Source organism: Anomaloglossus baeobatrachus, chromosome 11 (genome assembly GCF_048569485.1).
Source record: "Anomaloglossus baeobatrachus isolate aAnoBae1 chromosome 11, aAnoBae1.hap1, whole genome shotgun sequence".
Taxonomy (NCBI): Eukaryota; Metazoa; Chordata; class Amphibia; order Anura; family Aromobatidae; genus Anomaloglossus; species Anomaloglossus baeobatrachus.
The window spans coordinates 47,189,061-47,208,090 of NC_134363.1; the positions used below are offsets into that span (position 1 = coordinate 47,189,061).

General features: G+C 44.5%; 1 protein-coding gene across 1 annotated transcript; it reads right to left on the bottom strand.

The window, feature by feature from the left end:
• Positions 1-1,204: 1,204 nt before the first annotated feature.
• On the bottom strand, positions 1,205-3,342 carry LOC142256208 (galactoside alpha-(1,2)-fucosyltransferase 2-like). The gene has a single exon (XM_075327776.1). It carries the CDS (start codon positions 3,339-3,341, stop codon positions 2,280-2,282), a length of 1,062 nt encoding a protein of 353 aa, XP_075183891.1. The 5' UTR covers position 3,342; the 3' UTR covers positions 1,205-2,279.
• Positions 3,343-19,030: the final 15,688 nt, after the last annotated feature.

The following is a 19,030-nucleotide window of genomic DNA, read 5'->3' on the forward strand; positions in this document are numbered from 1 at the left end:
GCAAAAAAGTTAAAGAGAACCTGTCAGGTCCTCTCTGCCCTCCAAAACAGCACCACTGATTCCTGTATGCCCAAATTCCCTCCCCACCATGCCCTGTATAATGCTATTTACTAATATGAATATTTAAAACGACTTATAAATCTCGCTTTCCCTATGTTAATTAGGGTCTTGACTACCGTAGTTGCCTGGGCATTGTTTCCCTCAGACTAGTTGGCTCTCTTTCTATATTATCATGTGATGTGATAACATGAGCCGGCGTTACTGCAGCTCCCAGAAATCTTGCGCATGCGTGGCTGATTTCGGTTGCGTCAGTGCTCTTGAAAACAAGGGTTGACACTTCCTGCCTTCAATAGGCGCCCTGTGCGTGACTGGAAGTTCAGAAGATAGCTCATGTACACGTCTTCTGAATTTCCAGTCATGCGCAATGCGCCTAATGAAGCTGAGAGGTATACACACACACAGCTTCTAAAGGCCCAGTCACACACAACGACTTACCAGCGATCCCGAAAACGAAGCGACCTGATAGGGATCGCAGGTAAGTCGCTGGGAGGTCGCAGGTGAGATGTCACACAGTCAGATCTTACCAGCGATGCAGGAACAATACAGGTGGCAGTAGCGACCTGTATAACAATCTCAGCAGTCACTGTGACCCTGTCACACAGTGTCAAACACAGCGATGTGTCCTGCCCAGCAGGACATCGCCTTTGAAGAAAATGGCCTGGACCATTCTGCAATGACTAGCGATCTCACAGCAGGGGCCTGATCGCTGGTAGGTGTCACTTATAACAAGATCGCTAACGGGATAGCTACTGCGTCACATAAACTGTGACTCAGCTGCGATCTCGCTAGCGATCTCGTTATGCGTGACGGTACTTTAAGACACACTCACATGGCCAAAGTGTCAAAGTGCCAAAGTGAGCCACGCGCATGCGCGAGATTTTGAGGAGCTGGCGGTGATGTATTCTTAAAAATCATGTTATCATGCCCATAGGGGAGTGATAATATAGAAAAAGGGCCAACTAGTCTAGTGGAAACAATGCCCCTGTGACTACTAACAGGCCAAATTAACATAGGGAAAGCGCGGTTTATAAGTAATTTTTTAAACATTTATATTAATGAATGGCGATATACAGAGCGGGTCAAGGGAGGCAATTTGGGCATACAGGTATGAATGCTGCTGGTTTGGAGGGCAGAGGGCACCTGACAGGATTCTTTTAAAGATCTCACACACCAGGTGACATAAATACATTGTACTGTAATTATGTGAATACACAAAAGGGGTTGTACTACTATGTGGGGGGTTATATGGGGTAATATTACTATGTGGGGGGTTATATGGGGTAATATTACTATGTAAGGGTTTATGGCGTACTAGTACTATGTTGGGGTTATAATAGGTACTAATACTATGCGCTTCAATAAATGAAGCATTCTCACTATGTGTAGACACAATGTGGGTATTTTTAATTTGTGGGGGCTCTGAGGGTACATTATTAGCGTGTGGAGGCACATTGGGGACATAACTATTGTGTGGGGACTCAACAGGGCATTATAACTATATGGAGGCATAGAATGGCATTATTCCTATGTGAAGTCACTATATGGGCATTATTGGTACTATGTGAAAGCAACGGAGGTGCATCATTACAATGTGGGGTACAATGGAGGTATTATTATTATTGTGTGATGGCATATGATTTTGCTGAGGTAAAAGGGGGACACTGTTGTTATGTCAAGGGAAATAGGACAAAGTATTACAATGTGGAGGCACAGAAATGGTCAGATTTGTGTAAGGAGACCCAATGGTGGCATTATTATTTTTGAAGGCACATAATTACTATATTGATACAGAGGGATGGAATTATTACTATGTGGGGGCAAATGCTATCATTATTACTGTGAAGGGCAGAATGAGGGAATTAATCATGTCTGGAGAAACAATGTAGAGGCACAAAGAGGACATTATTACTTTGTGGAGGCACAATTGTAGAATTATTGTGTGGGCACAGAGAGGGCACAATTACTGTGAGGGGCGCAGAAGGGGGATGTTATTACTGTTTAGGATAGTATTAATGGTTATAGCATGATTGGGATTTTGTAGAGATGGGGAGAGTGCTGGAAGAGAGATGAGTCAAAGGTGTCTATGCGTTACAGTCTGCAGAGAGGACACCTGGATGGAAAAGGTTGCCACCATGACTTTTTGGGCAGAATGAAGAAGAAATGGTACTTTAATACAAGTCATTGTATTAAAATGTACTATCGTTCACTGGTATCCACATTTATACGGTCCCTGTATAGTTTTTTCCTTGCTCCGCTATGAGCGGAGACAGATCGGCCGGTATTCCAATCCATTCCGGAAGGTAAATAGCTTCATATTTAAAAAATGTCATCATTGGAGAATCTGGCAGTGTAAAATTGGTGAGATAAACAGTTTCCCCTCCCGCCATATAGGAAGGCCAAAACCCAAAAGATCCTATGGTCATAATGGTGTGGTTACAATGTGCCAGGACGGCAAAGTCATGGGCAGGGGAGGATTCTTTACCATCTCCAGCGAAGTGAACGTCTCCAAAAGAGGCATTAATATTCTCCTTGCACCAAGGCATACCATTACTGGTCACCACAAAGAGAGGGTGTGAGTACTTATTTCGATAGTAGGCCATGGCTTTGTCCATATATCCTTTATCAGCTACAACTCCTTTGCGATATCTTGGCATCTCTTTAACATAGTCACCCCTCCGAACATGCACCCCGATAAAGGTGACATTTTTGCGATCTCCCCTCACTTTGGCGAGATATTCATTAGCTTCCTCTATAAGATAGTCGTGGAAAGTGAATTCCCGGAGAATCTCATCTCTGATGTGGTGATAGAACGTCCATGACCAAGGAGTGCCCAAAAACCGTACATGTTCATCAGAAATGTTCCTATATTCAGGTAGCATCCAATTTTTTAGCAGGTACCTCTTCCATTTCATGCGATTGGCAACCTCCAGTGGTAGAACCGGTAACTTTATCCTAAACAACGGGGATAACATATCGTGCATTTTGGGTAAGATGTAGGGTTGGTGACCATTGATCTTGGCTAAGGCATAGAGGGTTGCGTACTCTCCCATTTGACTTCCCAGCCGTCCTCCAGATTCTATTAACCAAACACTGTTGCCTGATTGGGAAATTCCTTGTGGCCCCAAATATTTATCTTTTTTTTCTTTATTTTTCTCTGGGACGGTCTTGTGGAGTAATGCTGACTTCAAATTGTATTTAGTGACATACTCCCAACTGACGAAATTCAGGAGGATCAAGAAGATTAATGAGATGATCACCGTCCAAACAACACATCTCTTCATCGTCCAATAATATCTGTATATAAAACCAGGAGAGAAAAAATAAAGTTCATCGTGCTGTAACAAACCAGTCACCTCCTTTTTTACTTTACAAATTAATACATATTTATCGGAATGCAATCTTGTACTTTAAAGGGAATCTGTCGGGGGGCGTGGCCTGCAGCCATTCAAGATGGACGCTAGGTGAATGAGCTCTATGAGTCAGTAAGTTCAAGCGACAAATAAATCTACCCAAAGAAGAAAACACTGATCAAATCCTTTTTCCTCATTCATAAGAATATCCTGTGATCATTTCGAGACTAGCCTCATCAATTTCCTGAGGTAGATAAGAAAGATATAGGGAGTTATTCCCGGCAGGTCTGTGACACAATTCTGGGCCTGAGAGTCTCCTGAAAGTGAAAGCATTGAATTCCCCCAATGCATTGGTCCTCAGGGACCTTATAGGATAAACTCACTACTCCTAATCTGTTGGGGGATCTGAAGACCCTAAAACCAACTATTTCTGATAAGGAAAAGATTAGATATCGAACATCTTTCCAGGCAGTGAGGGACTCTGCAGCACCGCTGATATCCCTGGACTCCCCTGTCATCACAGAGTATGTGAGGGCAGTAACACCAAATACATCACTCAGTCACCAAGCTCAAGCACAAAAAAGTTTTATTAATGTCCCACCAAAAGAATAAGAAGCTAAATAAATTGTCATTAAAGAATTTTTGACTTAACAGTATCCAGGGTGTGAGGAGAGGAAGAGGCCGGGCTGCTGTGCTTAGGTTGCCATAGTTACTCCTCACACACTATACCTGCTGCTGTAACATAGCAGTGGATCTGTGGTGCCGTACTTATACGATCCTCAGTGGAGGCTGTTCTGATTGAGACAACTGAAGAAATCCTCTTATCTACAGGAGTTTCCTTAGGGCTGGTTCACACTAAGCAACAGCGACAACGAGGCCGCTGTTACGTCACCATTTTCTGTGACGTAACAGCGACCTTGTAAGTCGCTGTTATGATCGCTGCTTAGCTGTCAAACACAGCAGAAGCAGCGATCATAACCGCGAGAGCAGGGAGCCGCGCACACTGCTTAGCGCTGGCTCCTTGCTCTCCTAGCTACAGTACACATCGGGTTAATTAAGCCGATGTGTACTGCAGCTACATGTGCAGAGAGCAGGGAGCCGCGCACACTGCTTAGCGCTGGCTCCTTGCTCTACTAGCTACAGTACACATCGGGTTAATTACCTGATGTGTACTGCAGCTACATGTGCAGAGAGCCGGAGCCGGCAGCACTGGCAGCGTGAGAGCTGCGGAGGCTGGTAACTAAGGTAAATATCGGGTAACCACCTTGGTTACCCGATGTTTACTCTGGTTACAGCTTACCACAGCTGCCAGATGCCGGCTCTTGCTCCCTGCTCGCTTCATTCGTCGCTCTCTCGCTGTCACACACAGCGATCTGTGTGTCACAGCGTGAGAGCGCCTTTGAAGAAAACGAACCAGGGCTGTGTGTAACGAGGAGCGATCTCACAGCAGGGGCCAGATCGCTGCTCAGTGTCACACACAGCGAGATCGCTAATGAGGTTACTGTTGCGTCACCAAAACCGTGCCATAGCAGCGATTTCGGTAGCGATCTCGCTATGTGTGAAGCACCCCTTACCTGTGGGGAACAGAAGCAGACCTGTATCTTCTGCTCTACCTCCAAATAAGTTATATAGATAACTAAAGAGAACTCCATTAACATATGTGGTACTGAACAAATTAAAGAAAATGCCTGGGGTTTGGAAAAATAATAAAACCATCTTAAGTAGAAGAAACACTACACATAAAACAAATACCCCTCTTGTGCCTCATCAAAATGACAAAAGCAGGCAGTTACAAGCATCTAATTTATTAGGACATAGCCCCTCGGACCCCCCTGCACTTGCAAAAATTGGGCTCTCATCTAAAGGAGCCCGTGTAAGGAAGTCTTGGTCCACGTCCAGAGCATGTAACACAGATACTAAATCGATGACATTGGATGAGAAGTGCAGTCAACAGAAAATAGAAAAACCTGCTGTACTTACCCAAAACAAGGATTATAAGATAGAAAGAGACAAAATCCACCAAGAGGCTCAGTTCTATCTCCTCACAAGCCTACAACAGTGATACCCCTGCCTCAGGAAATAAATATACAAATACACAAGTCAGCGGCTGCAGATATAAAAGTTGCGGAGGTCAAAATAGCTTCACCCTCCCATGAGGAAAATAATGATAGTGTCCAAATACAAGGAGAGGACTACTGGATGGGCTGTCATCTACAGGAGATAGCTCCTTTTCTTCCTGCCAGGGTAACTCCAGAAGAAGACAAATATACAGACCTAATTTACCACACTAATATACAGTGCCTACAAGTAGTATTCAACCCCCTGCAGATTTAGCAGGTTTGATAAGATGCAAATAAGTTAGAGCCTGCAAACTTCAAACAAGAGCAGGATTTATTAACAGATGCATAAATCTTACAAACCAACAAGTTATGTTGCTCAGTTAAATTTTAATAAATTTTCAACATAAAAGTGTGGGTCAATTATTATTCAACTCCTAGGTTTAATATTTTGTGGAATAACCCTTGTTTGCAATTACAGCTAATAATCGTCTTTTATAAGACCTGATCAGGCCGGCACAGATCTCTGGAGTTATCTTGGCCCACTCCTCCATGCAGATCTTCTCCAAATTATCTAGGTTCTTTCGGTGTCTCATGTGGACTTTAATCTTGAGCTCCTTCCACAAGTTTTCAATTGGGTTAAGGTCAGGAGACTGACTAGGCCACTGCAACACCTTGATTTTTTCCCTCTTGAACCAGGCCTTGGTTTTCTTGGCTGTGTGCTTTGTGTCGTTGTCTTGTTGGAAGATGAAATGACGACCCATCTTAAGATCCTTGATGGAGGAGCGGAGGTTCTTGGCCAAAATCTCCAGGTAGGCCGTGCTATCCATCTTCCCATGGATGCGGACCAGATGGCCAGGCCCCTTGGCTGAGAAATAGCCCCACAGCATGATGCTGCCACCACCATGCTTGACTGTAGGGATGGTATTCTTTAAGGTCGTATGCAGTGCCATCCAGTCTCCAAACGTCACGTGTGTGGTTGGCACCAAAGATCTCGATCTTGGTTTCATCAGACCAGAGAACCTTGAACCAGTCTGTCTCAGAGTCCTCCAAGTGATCATGAGCAAACTGTAGGCGAGCCTTGACATGACGCTTTGAAAGTAAAGGTACCTTACGGGCTCGTCTGGAATGGAGACCATTGCGGTGGAGTACGTTACTTATGGTATTGACTGAAACCAATGTCCCCACTGCCATGAGATCTTCCCGGAGCTCCTTCCTTGTTGTCCTTGGGTTAGCCTTGACTCTTCGGACAAGCCTGGCCTCGGCACGGGTTGAAACTTTCAAAGGCTGTCCAGGCCTTTTTGCTGCAGTGCATTTCACACTTCCAGGCTGATCTACAGTCCAAATGTCACAATGCCAAGTTAATTCCGAATGTGTAAACCTGCTAAATCTGCAGGGGGTTGAATACTACTTGTAGGCACTGTATCCGATGTAGCTAACACAGAGGAACCCAAGACTAATAGGGAGATTTCCACCCCCTTCACCAGTCGATGAATCTGAAGGAAATGCAACTACATCTATCAGCTCTGAGAATCTTCAATTCACAAGAGACAGCTTTAGGAGTTTAAAGGATTCCTTATGGGAAAAAGACTCTCTATCATTAAGTAATATCCCTGCTTCTAACTCTCCAATCACCAAATCATATTTAATACAGTTATGTCAAGCCTTTCAGGACAATATTGATAAACATCTCAAAAACAGGAGTGATATAATTAAACGTACCCTCAACCCAGACAAAGTCTCCATTACGGATGACTCTAAAATACTAGATTGTGATGATGCCTCCAGCCCAGATACCCATATTTCTGAATTGTCTGGTAAGGATTTTAATTCCCCTTCATGCAATAGTACAAAAGACTGTAAAAAATTCCATTGTGATGATACCTACTGCACAGACACACATGTTTTAGAATTGTCTGCTGAAAATCATAATTACCCCTCAAGCAATTCTACAGAAGACAATGTCAACTTTCCGGACACTTATATATCAGGATTGTCTGCTGAGGATGGTAATTACCCTCCAAGCGATTGTACTGTGGATTCAATAATACTGGACTGTGATGATACCGACTGCTCAGACACCCACATCACAGAATTATCTGCTAAGAAAATATTCAATGGAATGCTGGCATCTATCAAAGAAATATTTGCCCCACAGATTACAGATTTATCTACAGAAATTAATAATATCCAAAAGAAAACTGAAAATATGGCTAATGCAGTTCTGGTTATACAACAAGAAAAAGAAGATTTAAATAATTCCATCAATTTAATGCGTAAAGACATTTCAGCTTTAAAAATGCAAAAGGCAAATTCTGAGGATTATGCTAGAAGAAAAAATCTGAAGATAAGAGGCGTTCCAGAATCGGTAATCCCAACTGACTTAAAATATTACCTTAAGACAATGACAAGCACACTGATACCAGATCTTTCAAATAACAAACTGGTGTCTGATGCCTATAGAATTCCAAAACCTTCTTACCTCCCCAAGGAGACCCCAAGGGATATAATCGTCACCTTCTCCTCTCTCTACGTAAGGAATAAATTGCTGTCACTAACGAGAAACTCAATGAAACTCCCTGGACCTTTCGACTCTATCTCATTATTCAAAGACCTTTGTAAGTCAACTTTACAAGCTAGGAAACTTTTTAAGGACTTCACAAAAGAACTTATCAACAGTGGAATAAAATATAAATGGTCACAGTCCGCAACCATCAAGCTATGTTTAAACAACAAGTCCTTATTTGTTTCATCACCGGAGGAAGGATTTCAGTTACTTCAACGCTTTAACATAAACATTGATCAGAATGGTTATCATATCTACTCCACTTAAGAATTCTTTTTACATGGTCTCTGATCAGTTGTATTCTGAAAATATGGATCTTGATCTTAGGAGTTTTTAACTAAAAAGAATACTAAATCTTTCAGCCCTACTGGATCTACCATTTATAAGGCTACTGTAGGATTACAATGGATACTCCACCACTAAATTTATACTTTGGAACTAATACTCTTTTCTTGAAACAACAGTTAGTACTTCTTCATTTAATGGTGGACTAAGGAGCTTTATTCAAGAACTGTTCGTTTCACCTAACGGCCGAACTCTTTCCACACCAGAGTTGAGGTTTAATCTCGACCTGGGCAAGCATAGTAAACATCGTGAGCTAAACATTGCTTGATATGTATTATTAACCTGACTTTTTATCCCCTTCTAGCTGTTGACCTTTCTCCAAGGAATATATTCTACTGTACTCTACTTTTAGCAAGTTATATTCAAGACTTTACATAATCCTCCGCTACTAAATCTACGCATTAATATTTAGCACGACTTATCCAAGAACTGAATTATAATGTAATTGAAGATGTTTAGATGCTTGTCATCTGTCCCTTTTTAAGGGATTTCCCTCTCCTTCCAGCTCTTTACTTCTTCCCCAATAAATATTTCCTTCCCTACCTTTCTCTTTCCCTTCCTTTTCTACCTTATGTTTCAGCTTCTTATGTGTTAAATGTTTATGTACAATATGAGTAAGTAACTAGGTTATGGCAAGCTTTTAATTGTTATTTATGGTAATGTACTGTATTGTACTGTATTGTATTGTATATACCCAAATTATCCTATAAAAATATTTTAAAACATAAAGGGAATCTGTCTGCAGGTTTTTGTTATGTAATTTGAGAGCAGTACGATGTAAGGGCTGAGACCCTGATTCCAGTGATGTGTCACTCATTAGGCTGTGTTTTGTTGCTTCAATACAATCAATATTTTATTAACTGGAGATTATTATTACAGGACTAGTTGTATGGCTCTATATAACTCCGCAACCACAACTAACTGGCTGCTTTCTGCCTATCAACAGTGTACATAGAAAGCTGCCAATCAATGGTCTGGATTGGGTAATATGGGGTTCAGAATTAAAGGGAATCTGTCACCAGATTTGGTGACTATAACCTGTGGCCACCAAAAGTGGGCTCTTATATACATCATTCCAGAATACTGTAAATAACAGCCCAGGCAGCTCTGTGTGACGTAAAAAACACTTTTATTACACTCACCTAGGGGGCTGTCCTGTCCGATGGGTGTCGCTGGTCTCTAGTCTGGCGCCTTCTCTCTGCTGCGATGGCCATCTTCCTTCTTCACAGGCCTGTGTGCATGCCGTGTCCTATGTCATCCAGCCAGGCTGGCATTATGGTCCTGTGCAGACGCACTTTGATCTCCATATAAGAGCCCATGCCGGTCTGTATAACATAAAAAAACCCCTTTATAATACTCACCTGGGTGGGCGGTCCGGTCCGATGGGTGTTGCTGCTCTCGGTCCAGCGCCTCCTTTCTTCTGCAATGGCTGTCCTACTTCTTTACAGGCATTGTGGTCCTGTGCAGGTGCACTTTGATCTGCCCTACTGAGAGCAGATCAAATTATTGTAGTGCGCATGCGCGGGTGATCTTTGACCTTACCTTGCGCCTTCGCATTACAGTAGTTTGATCTGCCCTCAGCAGGGTAGATCAAAGTGTACCTGCACAGGACCGCAATGCCGGCCTGGGTGGATGACGTAAGACCAGTTATCCACATGGAGCTGGAAAGAAGGAGGACGGCCATCACAACAGAGAGGAGATGACAGACTGGAGAGCAGCGACGCCCATCAGACCGGAGAGCAGCGACGCCCATCAGACTGGAGAGCAGTGACACCCATCGGACCGGACCATCCCCTAGGTGAGTATAAGAAAAGTGTTTTTTACATTGTACAGAGCTGCCCAGGCTCTTATATACAGTATTCCAGAATGCTGTATATAAGAGCCCACTGGTTGTGGCCTCAGCTTTTAGTCACCAAATCTGGGGACAAGTTCCCTTTAAGAGAACTGCTAGATCTGGAGCAGAAAAAAAATGCAATTTTATTAAAACTGTATTAAGCAGTCTAGTAAGTGATACACCACTGGAATCAGGGTCTCTGCACCTACATCATGCTGCTCTCAGATTACATAGTAAAAACCCGCTTCCTTTTAACTACAGCATTTAAAATATGAATATGCTGAATAAATAAATAAATATATAGCGCTAAGGGAAATACCTTTTCCACCTTTCCAGAGTTGATATCATTATCTTATCATTTAGGTAAAATGGCAGACGCAGCTCTACAACATCTATACATACTTCAAACAGAAGTAGAGTATCTGATAGCAAAGTAATAAATGACAAATTCCTGAAACAATGATTGGAAAAAAAGCTGAACCTTTACTTGTGTAATACAATATTTAAAATTGTTGTTCAGGATAATAAAACAATGGCCGCATTCTACCAAGACCAGCGCCTTCGTGATGTCGAGGGGAAGCCCGGAATGAGAAGATATTAGATATCAGGCGTTACGCCAAAGCTTTGCGTTACTGCTTTATAGACTAGATTTCTATAATTGAGGCAATTATCGTTCACACAATTTGATCAAACTGTGTGAGCCCATCTGTCAGCTACAGAGTACCATCTCTAGATGGGAGCCTTCAATATCAGACATAATCTCTAACTAAAAATGGCCTTGGAGAGATGAGAGAGTGGTTAAGCCAAATATGTAGTGATCCATGATGAGCATTCCACCCCACCCCGACAAAAGTAGTAAAACTTAGTCCCTCCCATTACTAGTAAAATGACAAAATGTCCCCATACTAAACTCACTGAGGACATGTGCTCCCTATTCTTCTAGGCACCTAACCAGCCTTACCCTCATTCAGTAATTTCACACCAGGCACTCCCACTACACTACTGCATCAAGCTTAAAGCACCTGTCTAACTGGCAACTTACCGTATTTATTGCCTTCCCGGTAGAGGTGAGCAGACCCATTGAAGTTCGAGTCGGCGGGGTCAGCCAAACTTTTTATTTAGTTCAGTTTGAGACCCGATCTTGACCTGAATATAGTATATAGACATGACCACTAATACTGTCCATGTACGGGTCCAAGAACATGTCAGGGACATGACAGACTGAAATTAAAAACTATTCCTAAACACTTACTTTTTACATTGAAGCCCTTGGGGTTGCATTTATGGAAGAGATATTGATATTTCATTCCGCATGTGTTAATTCATAGTCTTGATGCCTTCAATGTGAATCTACAATTTTCAGAGTCATGAAAATAAAGAAAACTCTTTGAATGAGGGGTGTCCAAACTTTTGGTCTGTACTGTATATTATAAATGTATGTAAATGTATGCACACATGCATATGTATTATATATTATAAATATGTATGTAAATGTATACACACATGCATATGTATTTAGAGATATATATGTATGTATATTACATACATCAATAGAATATTATATACTAGCTGGTAAAACAAGCCTGGTATTAACCAGTTGTTACCCAGCATGCCACCTGGCACCGGGGCTGCTGGAAGAGTTAGAGTTCTATGAAAGCACCATTTTCTGGGGCAGCTGTGGATGCAATTCGCAGCAGGTGGGCCCAGAAAGCTTGGGCCAACCTGTGCTGCGGATTCCAAAAATTGGGCAAAGCCCACGTCGTTTTTATTTTTTAATTATTTATTAAAATTTATGAAATAATAAAAAAAGGGCATCCCTATATTTTTGGTTCCCAGCCGGGTACAAATAGGCAGCTGGGGGTTGGTGGCAGCCCATACCTGCCTGCTGTACCTGGCTAGTAAACAAAAATATTGCAAAGCTCACGTCATTTTTTTTTTGTGTGTTTTTGGCAAAACTTTACATTGCCAGTGAAGGTAACACCAAGCAGTGTGGGTTAGCAGCCAGTAGCTGCTTGGATTACCCTTAGCTAGCAATAGAAATACAGTGGGAACCCACTCATTTGTTTTTTAAATTATTTTTTTAAATAACTAAAAAGAAAATGGGCTTCCCTGTATTTTGATTGCCAGCCAAGGTAAAGCCAGGTAGATGGGGGTGGCAGCCCGTAGCCATCTGCTCTATGTGCACTGAGAATCAAAAATACTGCGGAGCGCTACGTCATTTTTTAAAATTATCTATTTTTATACAATTACTAGCTGTACTACCTGGCTTCGCCCCGGGTTAATAACTGCTGTTAACAAAATAGAATGTATTAACAAAAATGTATTGTGCACACAAAAAACACAAAACAGGTAGAAATGTAATTATTAAATTGTTTATTTAAATTGGCCAAGCTTTAAGTCCCCCTTGTTCACATCTGACAGCTGTCAATTTGCCCCCAACACTTTTCGTTTCACTTTTCCCCCATTATGTAGATAGGGGCAAAGTTGATTGGTAAATTGGAACACGCGGGGTTAAAATTTCGCCTCACAACATAGCACCCGGCGCTGCCCGGGATAGTAACTGTCTCTCTGTTTCTCTCCCATTCTCTGTCTGTCTCCCCCTCTGTATATATCTCTCTGTCTCTCTCTCTTTGTCTGTCTGTCTCTTTCCCTGTCTGTCTCTGTCTCTTTCTTCGTCTGTCTCAATCTCTTTCCCTGTCTGTCTATCTCTGTCACTTTCCCTGTCTGTCTCTTTCCCGGTCTGTCTCTTTCCCTCTCTTTCCCTGTCTGTCGGTTTCCCTGTGTTTGTCTCTTTGTCTGTGTCTGTCTCTTTACCTGTCTCTCTCTTTCCCTGTCAGTCTGTCTCTTTGTCTGTGTCTGTCTCTTTGTGTCTGTTTCTTGCCCTGTCTGTGTCTGTCTCTTTCCCTGGCTGCATTGTGACACGCCAACATTCCATTTAAGGGCGTGGCTGCGCATTCTTCTGAAGTTCTGGCTGCACTGTGGCTCCTAGCTCCATTTGCTTTAATGGAGGCAGGTTTTTGGGTGAATAACTGTAAAGCGCGGGTTTGAAATTTCCCCACAAAACATAGCCTGTGATGCTCTCGGGGTCCAGAAGTATGAGTGTGCAAAATTTTGTAGCTGTAGCTGCGACGGTGCAGATGCCAATCCTGGACATACACACATGACTCGCCCACCCCAGGGCTATGGGACACCCGGTGCCGGGCCGGACTAGTCCAGGGGTAATCAGTGGTGGTGGGGCCCGACTCCGTGGCCCTGGTGGGTGTCAGTTATCTATGGCTGGTGACTTGGGGGTAATTAAAGTTTGTGTTCGTGACACCACCTGTGGTATGCGGCTATTAAGCCACCGCTGCTGTGTAAGGCCTCCGGGGTGATGATATGGCAGCAATGGTGGTACTGCTCCCCACAGGTGGAGCGGTGCCCCGGGGACACTGTTGGTGCTCGTGATAGTCTATGGTGTGATGTGTGAATAATACGGTGCAGGGCCAACAGGCAGTGAAAGAAACAGGCACAAACAGTAGTCTCTTTACCTTCTCCTCTTTTACTTGGCAGAAGTTTAGTCCAGGGAGACCGTTACAGATGGTAAAGATGATCCGGCCGGCCTGGAAGTGCCTGGGGGTGATCTCTTTGGCCAGTTGAGTATGAGGCCTGCTCCCTGATCTTTCCTTTTCTTCTATAGGACCCTACACTCTGAATTTAGCAATGGCCCTCTTGCTGCTGGGACCAGTGGTTCGTCCCTTTTTCTGTGTGGTAGGCTGCGCAGGCCCTCTCTGGCGCTTCTCTGCAGGAGTCCACACCGGGCCCTTGGGATGCAGCTGTACCTTCAGATTGCTTCTGGGCCAGGGGGGCTTGCAGCTCTCCTGCCCTCCGGATTCGGCCACCAGGGAAGGATTTAATACCCTGGCAACCACAGACTCCGATGTCTGAGTCTCTTCTGTGCCTTTCTGCAAATCTTGCTTCACTGGGCCAAGCTACTCCAGCTCCAGGCCCCAGTTCCACAAGACAGCACACTCTGCGTCTGTTTGCTCTGACTTCTCTCTACAGACTGAACACTAACTCCTCCCCCAGGCCAGACTTAAGGAATGCTCCCTGGAACTCCAGGTTCAGAGCTCCCCCTGCTGGCCTGAGGGAGAACTGCGTTGGATGTTAAACTTACTGGCCAATAGACCTCCCAATTACCTCCAGGCTCAGCATTAACCCTTTGGAGGGGCAATGCTGTTGTGGCGACCAGGTCCTGGGGCGCCACACACACACACACACACACACACATTCATTCAGCTTTATATATTAGATATAGAATATACACTGTAAATTATTTATGAAATTCCACTAAAAAAAAACAAAAAAACCCAACAAATTGCCGCAATAAAAAGCCCGCATGCATTAATACCTTTAGTATATTTGAAAGAGAAGCATGGAAATACCCTTAACCCTTAAAACATTATAAAAGTATTAAAGGGAACCTGTCACCTACTCACCTGCGGAGTAGTCCGATCAGGTCCACTTCAATAGGCGTCATTGGTCTCGGGTTCGCCGCCTCCTCTATCCTTAAATAAATAAAATCTTTATTTTTATATAGCGCTAACATATTCCGCAGCGCTTTACATACATCAGGAACACTGTCCCCATTGGGGCTCACAATCTAAGTTCCCTATCTGTATATCTTTTGAGTGTGGGAGGAAACCGGAGAACCCGGAGGAAACGCACGCAAACACGGGGAGAACATACAAACTCCTTGCAGAGGTCATCCTTGGTGGGATTCGAATCCAGGACCCCAGTGCTGCAAGACTGCAAATGCTAACTACTGAGCCACCGTGCCGCCCTATCCTTGCAGTTGCCATCCTCCTTCTTGCTTGTATATCCTAGGTCATTCACACAGTCTGCCATTGCGCTCCTGCGCATGCACACTTCTCTCTGCCATGCCGAGGGCAGAGTAAAGTATTGTAGTGCGCATGCACAGGCGGTCTTTGATCTGTCCTTGCACCTGCGCATTACTTTACTCTGCCCTCAGCATGGCAGAGAGAAGTGCGCGTGCGCAGGAGCGAGGAAAAGTCAAAGACCGCCCGCACATGCGAACTACACTACTTTAGTCTGCCCTCAGCATGGCAGAGAAAAGTGCGTGTGTGCAAAGGCGATGAAAGGTCAAAGACCACCTTACTACTACTACAATACTTTACACTGCTCCCAGCATGGCAGAGAGAAGTGTGCATGCGCAGGAGCAATGTAAGGTCAAAAACTGCCTGCACATGTGCACTATAATACTTTGCTCCGTCCTCAGCATGGCAGAAAGAAGTGCTCATGTGCAGGAGAGAGGAAAGGTCAAATACCGCCTGCGCATGCGCACTACAATACTATTTCCTGCTCTCAGCAGGTCAGAGCAAAGTGTGCATGCGCAGGAGTACAACGGCAGACACTGTGTGGATCACGTAGGATGTGTGGCGCCCTGGACAAGTCAGGTCGTCACAGGTACTGCAACAACTCACCCCACACCCCGGTTAGGCACATCAGCCGCACACACAAATCCTTGTTGCCTCCCTCCAGGGGCTGATGTCCACACCAGGTGGGGTGGAGCCAGGCGGTTGGCTCCACCCACTGAGGAGTTCACAGGCCTGGAGGCGGGAAAGGAAGAGAGTTCAGTTAGAGAGAGTGAAAGTGAAGGAGTGAAGTGGCAAGTGAGGAGCAAACTGACCGTGTCCGGGTACGTGGCCCGGGCACACACAGCAAGGTTGGTAGACGGTGGTGGCCGTCTGCAGGAGAGGCCTATCGACGCGGAACCGTAGGGCCGGTGTTGGGCGGTGGACCACCGGTACCGAACCAGGGAGCGAAGAGAAGCCAGCACCAAACCGGCAGGGTCTGCGGACCCCGACCAGGCTGGGAATCGCCGTGAAACTGGTCAAATCCGTTAGCGACGGGAACCTCCGGGGTTTCCTAGCATCAAAGACCCAACCGAAGGCAACCGTCCAAACCGTACAGGGAGATAAAGCTACCGCCAGAGCTAGAGCTCCCAGGGCCAGAGCCTGTGGGCAAACGGGCTCCTCCGGCATCTATACGCTGGGGAGCGGGTTACCAGTGGGAAGCCATCAGGACCGAAGACACACAACGGGTGCAGGGAAAGGCAGCCATCACCAACCGTCTGGGAGTAACCACAGCAGCCGGCTGCGGGACCTGTCCATCCAGCCGTTTGTTTTACCGGAGACTCTGTGTTCATCCTTGGCTGAGTGAGTACCACCGTGCCATCCGGCACCGCGTTGCCCCCGCGACCCTGCACCTCACCTGCCCTGCATCCCTCCCTTCACCCCTTACCGGGCCCCGGGACCACCAACCCCTACCCACGGAGGGGGAAAACATCCCAGCTGCTCCCTAACAACGCTCCCGTGATCCCCGTCACCAGCAGCTGTGGTGCCCCAACCTCACCACGACCCGTGGGTGGCGTCACGAACTCAATCCCCAAACCAAACCAACCCCTTTCACTCACGGGCGAGGAGCGCCGCTCGAGTCCCCGGATCTGGCCCACCGCTCGAGCCACCGAGCAGCAGCAGCCGGACCTGAGCCGCAAGCGTGGTCGAGCAGCGCACCCCCCGCCCGCGACAGATGCGCCATCCACATGAGGCTGGGAAGAAGGACGTTGAATGCAAGGATAGAACATGCGCCGGGTCAAGATCAGCATTGCCCTTCAGACCAGACCGGATCGGACCACCCCACAGGTGAGTAGGTGACAGGTTCCCTTTAAAGGATGATGTTTTTGCAAACATGAGGCTAATGTTAGTTTAGTCTTTTTTTTTAGCTGAATCTTCTACACCCTTCCCCTAGGCAATGAAATAGACATTTCTTTTGCAAATCTTTGTTGACTTAGAAAAAAAAATCTGGCACCCTGCTTCTGCGTAAGTGCAAAAAAAAAAAAAAAAATGAGCAAGTGAATGTTAAATTTGGAACATGCAAGAAAAGAGAAATAAAAGGTGCAAATTCTACCTTCGCCCCTCTTTTAGTCTTTAAATATTAAACTATACATAAGAATAGATACATTAACTTACCGTAAATCAAAATACTAATTTTTCAGATCGTGGTCGTGATTCCGTGAAGGTAAAATATTCCACAGCAGCTCATGGACAGTATTACTTCCCGACACCATAAAGGAGGAAAAAACCTTCCTGCCACATCTTCAGGCTGTGTCCTCTAAGGAGACGGCACAGGTAAAACTCAAGTACAGCTTTCATAAAAGTTGCCGACACTTCATTACTCCACCTTCGAGGCAGCGGCCAATTCACTCGGTGCTTTTCTGCATAATAAAAGGCTGGAATATATTGTCTAGAATGCAAAGCGTCAAAGAGAACTGGAAGGTTTACAACTTTTAGGTGGATCTTCTGGCTGTAGTCATTTTGAGGACTCTTGAGGGACTTAGGGCAAAGACCAGTGACCATATAAGAATACATTCCCACATTGAGCTCTTTATGTTAAAAAATGTCTGCACCTATTATGTAAATTGTTATATTTTTTCATTACATTTTTTTGTACTTTTTTTTTACTTTATTTTTTATGCTTTTTTTTTTATTCTCATGCCATGCTTTAAATAAAGCTGTTTTCTTTTGGATAATTCCTGGTATTTGTTTTTATAAAAATTTGTTCAAATTTTTAAGTGTGGATTACACGCGTTTTTGATGCTTTTCCACTATGGAAACACAGTACAAACCGCATGTGCGTTTTCTACCTGCAGATTTTCTGCATGTAATGTAAGTCTATGAGAAAATTTGCACAGAAAATTCAACGTAACCTCAAGAAAATTTGACATGTTGCAGATTTGAAATACACACCATAGGTCGGTTTAGGCTGAGTAAAAAAAAGCACATTGGGGAGGAGATTTCTATATATATGAGGGGATGCTGATAAGTCTTTGGCTTTACTCCGAAAGAAACGAGATAGGATGATGAAAGTTTACATTTATTCCACATACTCTCCACTGATGACAACACACTTCTTACATCGGTATTCAAAGTTCTGTAAGTCTAGCAAAAAGAAAAATGTTGGTTGTGCTTCAAACCAGGCATCCGTAGCAGCCATGGCATCAGAAATGGTGTGAAATGTGGTACTTCTGAGGTGTTTCTTCAGGTTTGAAAACAGATGATGATGGTCAACCAGCTGGAAGCTCAGCTCTGCCAGTTTTGCCGTGGTCGCTTGTGCAGTGTGAACGGAGGCTTTGTATTGCAGGAACAAGATTCCTTTGGACAGCTTTCCGCACCTTTTGGCCTTCAGAGCTGCCTTCAACTGGTCCAAAAGTTCAATGTAATACCTTGCATTGATGGTGGAACCCTTTTGAAGGTAGTCCACTAGCAGCATGCTCTCCTTATCCCAGAATACGAACGCCATCACCTTAGTAGCTGATTTTTGCACCCTGACGTTCTTTGGACGAGAAGAACCCCTGTGCCTCCACTCTTGATTGCTCCTTGTTTTCAAGGTCATACAAATAAATCCAGGTCTCATCCATTAGTGACCAGTCGATCCAGGAAGTTCTTATCAGTTCAGAAACGTTGACAAATAGTGTGGTGTATGGAGTGAGTGTGGAGGTGGTACCTGTGTGCAGCTGCACGTCTGGGTCTGTGTCCGTCTTCTTAGGATCCTGTTCACTACAATCGGCCTTGCACACCACAGTATCAGAAATGAGTCGACCATTAGATAAAACCGCAATAACTTTACTGAACAATTCATTTGCAGACAGTTTCCATTTCTTCAAGGCAGATTTTTTATCATTGTCACTTACATACATTCTTTCCTGTAACGAGCCCACCCCTGCAGTTACGGCAACCATGGGGCAGTTTATCCTCTCCTT

What these genes read in the sequence shown, in the direction of transcription:
- LOC142256208 (XM_075327776.1), bottom strand. Translation starts at nt 3,341, where the DNA reads ATGAAGAGATGTGTTGTTTGGACGGTGATCATCTCATTAATCTTCTTG.